The sequence below is a fragment of the Microtus oregoni genome, unplaced genomic scaffold (assembly GCF_018167655.1).
Source record: "Microtus oregoni isolate MIOR12 unplaced genomic scaffold, Mior012 000007F_ref0000211, whole genome shotgun sequence".
NCBI lineage: Eukaryota > Metazoa > Chordata > Mammalia > Rodentia > Cricetidae > Microtus > Microtus oregoni.
In genome coordinates this window covers 58,591,367-58,603,708 of record NW_024543066.1, presented here as the reverse complement: position 1 = coordinate 58,603,708, position 12,342 = coordinate 58,591,367, and the positions used below count along the sequence as shown (strand labels likewise).

Genomic DNA, 12,342 nt, shown 5'->3' with positions numbered 1-12,342 from the left:
TCTCTGTGATGCATGCCTGTGATCCTACCTTTATTAAGAGAAAGGAAGACTGAATGAGGACAGCCTGGCGTACATAGCAACACTCTGTCTCAAAAAAAAAAAAAAACTAGAAGAAAACGAAAAGAGGGGCTGGAACAGTGGCCCAACAGTTAAGAGCGTGACCTGTTCTTGTAGAGGGTTCAAATTCTGTTCTCAGCATTCATATCTGGTAGATTACAACCACCTGTGACTAGCTCCAGAATATGTAATGCCTTCTTCCTGAACACATATTACATACATTTATACAAATATATACACATAAATAAAAATAATTTAGAAAAAAGAAAAGAGCTGGCTGTAGTGGCATATGCCTTTAATCTCAGTACTCAGAAAGCAGAGGCAGGCAGAGCTCCATGAGTTCAAGGCCAGCCAGAGCTAGGTAGTTGACATCCTGCCTCAAATATAAATAATTAAATAAATTCCAATTTTAAAGGGGAAAAAAGACTGGATGTGATAGTGTACACTTAAAATCCCAACTTAAAAGGATTAGAGTTTAATGCCAGCCTAGATTTCATGAGACCCCTCCTACAAACTCCCATCCCCCATAAAAGACAAGACTGGGGTGAGGAAAATCCTCAGTGGTTAAGAACATTGACTGCTCTTCCAGAGGACCCAAGTTCAATTCCCAGCACCCACACTCACAACTGTCTGTAATTCTAGTTCCAGGGCTTCTGACACCCATGGCAAAGCACCAATGCACATAAAATAAAAAATTAATTAAAAAAGACAGGGCTGGAGAGATGAAATTCATTGCCCACATAGCTTTCAGCAGTCTGTAACTCCAGTTCCGGGGATCCAGTACCTTTTTCTGGCCTCCTTGGCCATGCATGTGGCATATAGACATACATGAGGCTAGGGGGGCCAAACACCCATACACATGCAAAATAATTTTAAAAGTGACACTAATCTAACAAGAGATAAACTTCTTCATATATTCTCTATTAAAGCAGATTTCTGAATTTTGTATATGTTCTTTTCTTCATGAAAACAGCAGTGCTTGCTAACATATTGGAGTAAATTATGAAGAATAGAAAGGTGGGAAATTCATTTGTGTTTAGAGAGATTCCACAGCTCAGACACAGATACTGGCTTGGAATGTTGTGTTAAGAATTTGCTTCCGTTCCTCTCCTGCTTTGCTTTGTTTAAACTATGAATGATTCTGACATTGAAAATCCCCCTTTCCTGTGACCTTTTATTATTGGACTTTTATCTGGATTGTTCTGGGAATGTCTGAATGCTTTGCTGTCTTATGTTGATAAATAGGCCTGATGTTTTCTGTGACATTTAGACACTGCCTGCTTAGTCTAGATTCCTTTTAACTTCATGTTTTAAAATCTGTCTGGTTCCCACCAGAGTGAATGATCATATCTAATAAGCCCACTTTGTTTTCATCACCAGAGTGAATGATCATATCTAATAAGCCCGCCTTGTTTTCATCACGATGTGGGTAGTGTTCTTTAACTCCTCTACTCTGTGTTTCTGCAGGCCTGTCATCTTTACTTCAGAGTGTTACTGGGAACCCAGTGCCAGCCAGTGATGCTGCATCCCAGAGCTCTACAACGTCCCCTGCTAGCAGCACAGGTTCTACCATAAAGGGGCGAAACCTGCTCTCCAATACACAGTCCTTTATTTCCAAAAGCTTCAACTATTCTCCTAACTCATCAACTGCTGAAGTCTCTTCAACTTCAGCAAGCAAGGCGCCGGTTGGGCAGAGCCCAGTGCTCCCCAGCACTCCTTTTAAATTACCGTCCAGTACTTTAGGATTTACAGGTACCCACAATACTAGCCCTGCTGCCCCACCTGCTGAAGTTGCCATGTGCCAATCCTCAGAGGTCTCCAAGCCAAAGCTGGAATCAGAGTCCACTTCCCCAAGCCTGGAAATGAAGATCCACAACTTCTTAAAAGGTAATCCTGGTTTCAGTGGCTTAAATTTAAACATCCCAATCCTGAGCAGTTTGGGATCCAGTGCCCCATCAGAGAGCCATTCCTCAGACTTCCAGCGTGGTCCCACTAGCACTTCAGCAGACAACACTGATGGAACCCCTGTTCGGGATGAACGGAGTGGGACGCCCACCCAGGATGAGATGATGGACAAGCCCACATCCAGCAGTGTAGATACTATGTCCCTACTATCTAAGATCATCAGCCCTGGTTCCTCAACACCCAGCAGTACAAGATCACCACCCCCTGGAAGAGATGAAAGCTACCCTCAAGAGCTCCCCAATTCTGTGTCTACGTATCGGCCCTTTGGCCTGGCCAGTGATTCTCCCTACAAGCAGCCTTCGGAGGGAGTAGAGAGACCATCTTCCCTGATGGAGTCGTCACAGGAAAAGTTCTTCCCTGATACTTCTTTCCAGGAAGATGAGGATTACCGAGATTTTGAGTATTCAGGGCCTCCCCCCTCTGCCGTGATGAACTTAGAGAAGAAACCAGCCAAATCCATCCTGAAGTCAAGCAAGCTTTCTGACACCACTGAGTATCAGCCAATTCTGTCCAGTTATAACCACAGGGCCCAAGAGTTTGGGGTAAAGTCTGCCTTCCCTCCATCTGTAAGGGCCCTCCTTGAGTCTAGTGAGAACTGTGATCAGCTCTCATCTCCCCCTGGGCTATTTGGTGCCTTCAGCATAAGAGGGAATGAACCTGGGTCTGATCGGTCACCATCACCGAGTAAGAATGATTCATTTTTCACCCCTGACTCCAACCACAGTAACTTGTCTCAGCCTACTACTGGGCATCTCACTTTGCCACAGAAGCAGTACCCAGACTCTCCTCACTCAGTCCCACATCGTTCCCTTTTCTCTTCGCAGAATACCCTTGCTGCTCCAACTGGACACCCTCCCACATCAGGTGTGGAAAAAGTCCTGGCCTCCACGATTTCCGCCACATCGACGATTGAGTTTAAGAATATGCTTAAAAACGCCTCGCGCAAACCCTCAGATGATAAGCATTTTGGCCAGACCCCCAACAAGGGTACTTCAAGTGATGGTGTCAGTCTGTCAAACCTCACCCAGCCCAGCTTGCCTACCCCTGACCAGCAACAGGAAGAACACTATCGCATAGAAACCCGCGTCTCTTCCTCCTGTTTAGACTTGCCTGATAGCACAGAAGAAAAGGGAGCCCCCATAGAAACTCTGGGTTATCATAATGCAGCCAATAGGAGGATGTCAGGGGAGCCAATACAGACTGTAGAGTCCATACGAGTTCCTGGGAAGGGAAATAGAGGACATGGGCGAGAGGTTTCAAGAGTAGGTTGGTTTGATCTGAGCACACCAGGCAGCTCTTTTGACAATGGTCCCTCAGGTGCCTCTGAGTTGGCATCCCTTGGGGGTGGGAGCAGCGGAGGCCTCACTGGCTTTAAGACAACGCCATACAAGGAACGGGCACCCCAGTTTCAGGAGAGTGTCGCCAGCTTTCATTCCAGCAGTTTCAACTCAACATTTGAGCATCATCTCCCCCCATCCCCTTTGGAACATGGGACACCCTTCCAAAGAGAGCCAGTGGGGCCGTCATCTGCCCCACCTGCCCCTCCTAAGGATCATGGTGGTATCTTCTCTCGAGAGGCACCCACTCATCTGCCCTCTGTGGATCTTTCGAACCCCTTTACAAAGGAGGCATCTCTGGCCCACGCTGCTCCACCACCTCCTCCTGGAGAGCACAGCGGAGTTCCTTTCCCTCCCCCACCCCCTCCTCCACCCCCTGGGGAACTTAGCAGCAGTGGAGGGAGTGGTGTCCCCTTTGCTACTCCACCCCCTCCTCCGCCTCCTGTTGACCACTCTGGGGTTGTACCTTTCCCAACACCACCACTGCCAGAGCATGGAGTGACTGGGCCTGTGGCAGTTTTTCCCAAGGACCATAGTTCCCTCCTTCAAGGGACCTTGGCTGAGCATTTTGGGGTGCTCACAGGACCCAGGGACCTCAATGGCCCTGGTCTTAGCCGTGCACGAGAGAGCCTGAGCCTGCCTTCCCGCCCTCTGGAGCATCTGGGCCCAGCCCTTGGAGGAGGTGGGGGAGGCAACACCAGCAGCAGTGGCCTTCCCTTGGGTCCCGCACACAGAGACGCCATCGGCCGGAGTGGTATGATTTTACGGAGTCCCCGGCCAGACTTTCGGCCTAGGGAAGCTTTTCTCGGCAGAGACCCATTCCACAGTTTAAAGAGACCCCGGCCACCTTTTGTTAGAGGCCCTCCGTTCTTTGCACCAAAACGCCCATTCTTCCCTCCCAGGTACTGATGGAAATCAGGGAAGGCATTTTGAACAGTCTAGAGAGCATTGGAAGTAGTAGTTTGGTTTCTTGTTTTTGTTTCCTCTCTTGAATTTTTTGTTTGTTTGTTTGTTTTTAATGAAGGGCTTCCCTTCCAAATTCAGAAAGCATACATGGTGGCCGTGCACTTAGGACCTTTCCCAAATTACTTGCATTTTCCCCCTTTCTTTAAAAAAAAAGTGAACATAACTAAGTCCACTTCATTTGGCTGTGGGTTTGGGGAGTAGGAAGGAGAACAATATTTTATCCCATTTCTATTGGAAAGATAACTTACATTTGAAATAAAACTTCGGTCAGTACAGGTAATAACATGTGCAATGTTGGGGTGTCATTTGGGGGTTGAACTTGCTAATAGTGGTGGGAGGATCTCTGTCTCCTTCCCCCTCCAGCTAAGCAACTTCTGGGACCGGCTTTTCTCCCTTTGTATGCTCTGCCCTGCTGAAGGCCAAGAGGTGTTTGCAGAAGGACAAAATATGGGCAATTTTGGGCCTGCCAGGTGTATTTGCTTTATTTTAAAGGCATGTTGAGACAGAGTTCTTTATTATCTTTTGTTTTTGTTTTTTAAGCATTCTCCTCTGCACTATTACCAGGCAGTGAATCTAGGCAGTACAAACTTCAGTCTATGTAGAAGAAAGTTTTCTCTTGCTGGGTGTGGTGGCACACACCCATAGTCCTAGTGCAGGGAGGCAGGGACGGGAGAGAATGGCAAGTTTGAGGCCAGCTTGAGCTATATAGTGGAACTTTGTCTCAAAAAGAAAGAAAAAGTCTCATCCTTAAGTGAGAAGCCTAATAAAATTTCAATATGAAGATGAGGAATGGTCATGGTATGTAAACTAGGGAAGGGATCATTAATGGTGCTGTGTGACCATCTGTCCTTTGTGGACAAGGAAGCGTTTGGATGGGTCTGCATATTTGTTCTAAGCTCTTACCCCCTGTTTTCCCTGACTTTTTCTCCCTGAGTTACTAATTCTGACTAAATTCTTAAACAAGTGTAACTAAAATATTATCCTTGCTTTCTTAAATGTTTACGTAGACGTTCGTTTTACAGTGCCGCCTCACTGGTGGTTTTCTGCAAACATGAACTACCGGAGGAAGTACTTTGCCTTTAGAGTAATTTCCCCGTCTCAGTCCTCTGTTTACCCTGCTCTTGTTCCTTCAGAGGAGAAGACAGGTGGGTATTGCTGGCCTTTGTTACAGGGGAAGTGGGGTCCTGTTGAATCCAAGTTGGCCCTCAGCAGATAGTAACTAGATGTTTTCGGTGCCCACCTCCCATGTCAACTTGCAGATGTTTTGCCTGTGTCATTGCCACGAAGGGAAGAGTTTTCTTCCTTACATTAAAAGGCTTGTTTGTGTTTCTGCATCTTATACTTAGGGGAAAGACAATCACTGTGTTTGGAGTGCTTTTATCTTTATCTGAGAAGCAAATACCGCTTACTACAATTTCTGTTGGTGTGTTGCACCAGGGTAAACGCTAATAATCTCCAGGTAGGTGTGTCAAACAGTGATGAGCTTTTGAAGGGATTCTGACAAGTTAGGATAGAACTTTCAGGAATCAAGGGAGTGCTTTGAATTTCTCAGTGGGGTAGGAAAGATGGAGAAAAGTGCAACATGTGATCAAAGACAATCCTTTGCCTCAGAACAAACCACTTTCAGAAGAAAAACTGTCCAACATAGTCTGGGATCTGTGTTCCATGTAAGGGTCCAAGAAATCGTCTTCATTCACTTCCCTTTTTGATCCAGCTCTTTCTTTCCTTTCTCAAACTTCTGTAGTTCAGTCCACAAAAATGCATGATTCCATGACCTTGTGAGGGGATTGGGTATGTAGCATAGCAAAGCAAAGGAAATATAGTTATATTCAGTCTTAAGACATTTGTTTAGTAAAAAAGCATCAAACGGGGGTGGGAGAGCAGGAGAATTGTGACTTTTGGGATTGGGTCCCCCCCCCCCGAAATTAAGTGATGTTCTTCAGTCTAGAATAAAAGAATGTGAATTCTTTCTTCCGCTGTTTACTTGAAAAGGCTCTCTGACCATTTGGTTTTCTAAGAAAACCTGGGAGTACCGGGATAGTGTTTTCTGGAGTGTAGCAGCAATTGTCCTCAAACACATACTGGCCAATACATGAGACAAGTACTTTGTACAGTTCAAGGGTGGACTCCCCAGGGGTTGGGCTTTTGTGGGACATTTTTTGTTTTTGCCACAAAATCTTGAGTGTTTTTCAGGGTGGAAGTGAGGATTGTATGAAGCTGTTGGATATTTTAAGGAAATCTGTCTGCAACAGTAAATGAAGACAACTGTATATATGTGATATAGTGAAACAAAAGACATTTCTGGTATTCATAAAGATAAAACAAGGGATTTTCTTTCTGTGTCTGTGATTTAAACTCCGTACCATCCTCTGACTTTTGTATTTTCCCCTGAGTTTAAACAAAATAAACAAGATATTTTTTAAAGAATGTACAACATAGTGTGTCTCAGCGAGGACTTGAGTCATGAAGCAGAATTAAGTAGTTGTCCCTAAGGTCCTTGGTGCTCATTGTAAAACCACAGACAAAGAATTCTATGAATACTCTATACCACCCAAAATTCCTTGATGCTAGATCAGAACTAGGATCCTTAAAGGTTTCCTGAGAGTTCACTCTCCAGTCAGCTTAGATGATAGCTCCTCACTGCACCTCTCTGCCCTCCCAAGGATGGAGGTCAGCAGAACTCTGTTGGTTCCCTGGAGGGTGCAGTGAGCAGTGTAGGACAGATCCTTTCTGATACCAGAAACAATATGCTATGTATGGTACAGCAAGGCTATCTAGACAATGTGAATTGGCTCAGCTTTCTTCTCGCAGAATATCCACTCGGTCCTAACATTACCATTGACACAGTTAAGCTTCAGCTGTTAGGTTTTGAATCGGCTGTAAATTACTGCTCCCTCCCCCACCTCCATATTTTTAATTGGTGGGGTAACCTGTTAAGATTTAGGGGGGGAAATAGCTATGTTGGATTGATACTCTCATGTGTTCAGTGTGGAAAACAAATACATGCTTTTAAGAGGCAAGAACAATGAAATCCTTTTGGAATGTGTATTAATATCATTTAATAAAATAACAGTTCTAAAGGTTTGACATTTTTCTTTGAGATTCGGGCTTTGACCAAGGGCCCCTGGCTGCTCTGGTGAATGCAAACAGAAACTACTCAAGAGCCAAAACTGCAACTTTTGTATCACAGACCTGTGGTTAGAGATGCTAAATTTCCTCCATCGAAGATGCGGCGTGACTTTCCAGGGTCAAAGGAGAAACAGGCTACAGAATGGAGAAAGAAAAGCTGGGGGTAGCCCTGAAGATGCCTTCTGGGGTATATGGGGAAGGACAGAAAGTGGCATGTGTACCCACACACACAAGGCATGTGTGCACAGACCACCTGTTCGTTCTCTCTGTAGCCACTTGCACTTAACCTTTCCCAGCTTTGGGGGGGGGGGGGGAATTGCCTCCAATATTGTTTTCCAGTTTAATAAAATGTGGTTTTCTTTGTTGTGTGGTTAACTTTTCCCCTCTTACATTGAACTTTTCCATCTGTCCTCTTTAGACTTGTGCGTTGTCACTGAAGTCTGGCTGAGCCTGTAAGATCTTCATGGCCTCCTCGGTGTTCTGTTTGGTCCTCTGCATTGTAATGGGTGGGATGCGGTCAGGGTGCTCAGGGAGTGATCGATAAGTGAAGTGGGTTATATTGTATAGATTATATGTGTGTTTTCCAAATACTGTACAGCTGTGAACCAAGGGAAAAAGGTGATGTTTTGGTTGTCAGGCTTGCGGTGCTAAGCATCAAACCCACGGCTTGTGCATTGTAAGCAAGCACGGACCATTGAAGGACATCTAACTATAGGGAACATTTTCAAAGCAAGCATAGAGTTGAGGGCAATGTGTGGGAAAGCGTCCTTTTGGTCATCTATATCTGTCCTTGGTGACATGGGTGATTGACCTGCCATGGAGAACTCATACGTAGCCTCTCTTACTCCATCCTTTTTCATAACCCAGTGAGGCTTAATAAATGGAATGTTGGCTTAAAGGGATCACACGGGATAGTCACTACATCTGGGCCAGGCTTGGGTCACTGGCAGGGTAAAAGGCTCTGAATAGCAGCCCTGATTTCGTGAAGCTCCCCGTGTCACAAGACCTCAGAAGTGGCAGCAGTCTAGGGAGCACACCCAGTTCCCAGGGCGTACCACTACACTGACTCTGGAGTCTGATTCACCTTTGCTTCCTTGTCTCCACTAAAGCTCAGCTGGTCACTGAAAGTCTGCACCTGAAGGAGCAACATCTTTTAGACTTCTGCCTTGGCCTCTGGGCATGTTGGTGAAAAACTATGTGGCTTCTGCTCCCCTTCTCCAGTTTGTTTTATTCTATTTGGGCCAATCAATTTTTTTTTCTTATTTTGGTTTTTTGAGACAAGGTTTCTTTATAGTTTTGGAGCCTGTCCTGGAACTAGTTCTTTTACCAGGCTGGCCTGTAACTCAAAGACATCTGCCTGCCTCTGCCTCTCGAGTGCTGGGATTAAAAGCATGTGCCACTACCGCCTGGTATATTCGGACCAATCTTACACAACAGGAATGAGTTACCTCCTCTTGTGTGGAGACTTAGTAACATCATCAGAATGGGTTTGGGGGTATTAGGGTGTTTCTCATTCTTGCTCATGAGTAACTATAGACAAATCTGATCAGTTGCTGTTCACAATTGCTGAGGAGTAACTCACTGAGGTGGTAAAGACAAGTCTTCTAGAAGATCACCTGTAAGCTGTCTCAAGCACCTGTTTCTGTGCAGATGGGGAGAACATGACAAGGGAAAGGAAGAAGAAATACAAAGCTAGAGGTCCCAGTCAACCTGTGAACAGAGGAACGCTTTCCTTAGTTAAAAAGTTGCTTTTGTTTTGTTTTTGTGTGGGTAGGAGGGGACTAATTTGCAGTAGAGCACATGCTTAACATTTAAAAGGCCCTGGTCTAGGAACAAAGGGGATTGGGTGAGGGTTTTTTTTATTTTTATTTTTTAAATTTCATTTATTTTTTTGGTGTGTGTCTCTGCATGCGTGCTTGGAATCAAGCTCAGGACCTCATACATATAAAGCACGAATCGGTATCCCAGCCTCTCCCCTTTTTTGTTTGTTTCCTAGTCCCTTTGTTCTCACCTAGGCAGGAGCCTCTTTGGGCAGAAGCATAGGGAGATCTGTGGTGCCACCTGAGAAACGAAACCATCATCTGTTCATGTTTGACTCAAAAGGATGTTGCTAACCCAGTCTATCTTGGACTTGTTTGGGTTCATGGCAAACTAAGTGTTCTCCAAATTTTTGTTTCTTATTGTATTCTCTTGTATTTGTAACATGGTCAAGTCCTTTGACGTTTGATCTGTGGAAAAGAAAGGACCTGACGGTTCTGTTTTTCTTGGGCCATCTGTGAAAATGGAAAGAAAGGATATTGACAACATCCAGTTTTGCTCCCCCGCCTGCTTTCATATGGTAGAGCCCTTTGCGTCCACATGAGCAGTTAGTCCTTGCCGAGGCCAATAGAGGTTAGTAAAGTATAAAATTGGTCCCATGTTAGACCTTCCACATTACTTAGCGAATCCTCTATCTAAACTTGACTTCCCAGCATTTGCTAAATGAGCTGGAGCTGTAAGAGTGGTAGTGTTCTCGTTTGTGAGGCTCAGGCCGTGTCCCGGAGCTAAAATGGATTTGAGGGCTATACACTGATCCCGGTGGATGAAAAAGCCGCTCATTGGAGATAGCTTCTAGTGCCTTAAAGCTAGAAAGACAAACTCTTTCTTTTACCAAAACTTCAGCCAGGTGAGGATCCCTGGTCTTTGTTTTTTGTTTTCTTTTTATTAATTTAATTGAAGCCTGGTCTAAGAGTAGAAGAGAAATTCCTAAATTTTGATTAAGGATCTAAAACATCCTTCATTGCAGACTTTCCTTACACTTTTGTGACTCTCGTTTATTCATTTTCTACAACCATAGAGGCAAGTCGGGAGGCATCACCTTTTTTGACTTTCTTGAAACTTTTCACTCTAAAAGACCTTTTTGGCCACAAACATCTGAGTCATGATGTTTGAAAGAAAAGGAAGCAAATCCATGTTAGCAAGCACGATTCATTATGAGTAATCTGGGTTTACTTAGGGTGTCATTGTGGATGTATGAGCAAGCCAGGCTGTGGGTTTGGACAGACTAGGATTTGGCCGTGGGATCATTTCCCATGGTTTAAAGGGAGCATAAGAACACTAGACTGAGTTCTTGGAATGAGATGAAATGATGAAATAGTGATGCACCCAAGGACTCAGGCACGAGTGGGGTGGGCAAAAAAAAAAAAGTTTCAGAGATATTTTTTCAGATAGACTAAAGGTTTAGGGTTCCCCGAAGCCAAGGCATGTACTAGGAGAACCATTGATTAATGCATTGGTCTTAGCTGTCTGGTTTGCTTCAATGGGCATACAACATTCCTTCCTCTACTGCAGCACAAGTTACATATGTGATTATGTGGTAGCTGATCAATCAACACCAGCCCAGTGCATTGCACATAATAAATGTTGAAGGATGAGTGTAAGGAGCTGTCATGCAGGGTGGCATCTCTCTGTGATCCTAGCAAAAGGACACAGTGGAATAATTTTTATTAATGTCAAAAGGTAGAGTTTCCAGTACATACTTAACTCAGTGATTATTGACTGTCTACCATTTTGTTGCCTGTCTCTGTTACATCGTCACAAGAAAACCTTGTTCTGCCATTGCCATCCTTTCTAAATGCTACTTAAAATGCTGTGCTCTCACCACAAGAATGCACACTCAAAATCTCTACAGCCTTGTCTCTTTCTTTGTATTTCAGGATGTCTAAGATATCAGAAGATGGAGCCCCAGAGTGGGCTATGATGCAAGTCAGCTGCCATCCCCAGAGAGAACTTTGGGCCTCTCTGGAAGCCTAAGTTAAGCAGCTTTTTCTGACAACTCTTCCACAAGACCCCTTGATCCTATCACCACTGCAGTCTGGGAATGGACTAAGCATCCTTACCCCCAGGTGAGGGGACTAATTGAACCCGAACAGGCGCTAACAAGTTCCCTTCCCTTTATGCTTCTCCACACATCTGACCATGTTTCTGTTTTTACTGTATAAAGCTAACTAAATATAGCTAGCCCTGTATCCTAGATTGAATGGTGAAGAATAAAAGATAAAGGAAGATGAAGGCTGGAGTAGTAATGAAAGGCACAAAGTTTAGGTGAGGAACAGAGAAATGCCTCTAAGGTGATCAGGGAGGGGGTCAGCTAGAGGAAGGACACAGAATGCTGGAAGCGTGCAAACCTGAAATTCATCAGCACCTTATTTTTTTTTTATAATTTTATTTATTTGGTTTTTTTTGAGACAGGGTTTCTCTGTGGAACTGTCCTGGCTGTCCTGGAACTCACTTTGTAGACCAAGCTGGCCTCGAACTCATTGAGATCCACCTGCCTTTGTCTCCCTAGTGCTGAGATTAAAGGCCTGCACCAACACCGCCCAGGTCATCAGCACTTTTTGACCTTAAACTATCTTCTGTGATTTTTCAAATTCCATTTCTGGGACCAGTAAGATGGCTCGTCAGATAAAGGCACCTGCTGCCCAAACCTGGCAACCTAAGTTCTATGCCTAGAACCCACATGATGTGAAAGTACAGAGCTGCCTCCAGGAGGGTGGCATCTGCAGGAGGGTGGCATCTGGCCTCCACAGCTGTGCTGCCTGTGCCCACAAACATACTTCATACACACACAGCAATGACAAATTAAAATTCACATCTAGCTGTGTCTTAAAGTCCCTCCACCAAGAATGACTAGGAAGGGCCCAAGGAATGGCTTCCCCCGATTGTTCCAGTCTTAGAGTTGTTATATCCAATGGTAATAGCAGCATTTTGCTGCTGGTGCCTCTTATGGTATATCAAACATTGAGAGTTTAACTATTTACATCAGGTGTACCTCAACAACTGGAACAGATACTCCCCTGACCCTGACAGGGTTGTTGTCCTGGAACTCGCTTTGTAGACCAAGCTGTTC

General features: G+C 44.7%; 1 protein-coding gene across 6 annotated transcripts in view; it reads left to right on the top strand.

Annotated features, from left to right (window-relative positions):
* Positions 1-7,754, top strand: part of LOC121450414 (regulation of nuclear pre-mRNA domain-containing protein 2-like) — a 54,289-nt gene extending 46,535 nt beyond the window's left edge. For 2 of the 6 annotated variants that reach the window (XM_041655261.1, XM_041655260.1), the window contains 2 exons: positions 1,525-1,944; positions 2,847-3,078. In XM_041655261.1, the coding sequence (XP_041511195.1) occupies positions 1,525-1,944; positions 2,847-2,935 (509 nt within the window). In that variant the 3' untranslated portion in view covers positions 2,936-3,078. Of the gene's footprint in view, positions 1-1,524 lie in introns of all 6 variants that reach the window. The other 4 variants (XM_041655263.1, XM_041655262.1, XM_041655259.1 and 1 more) reach the window with 2 other exon arrangements.
* Positions 7,755-12,342: the final 4,588 nt, after the last annotated feature.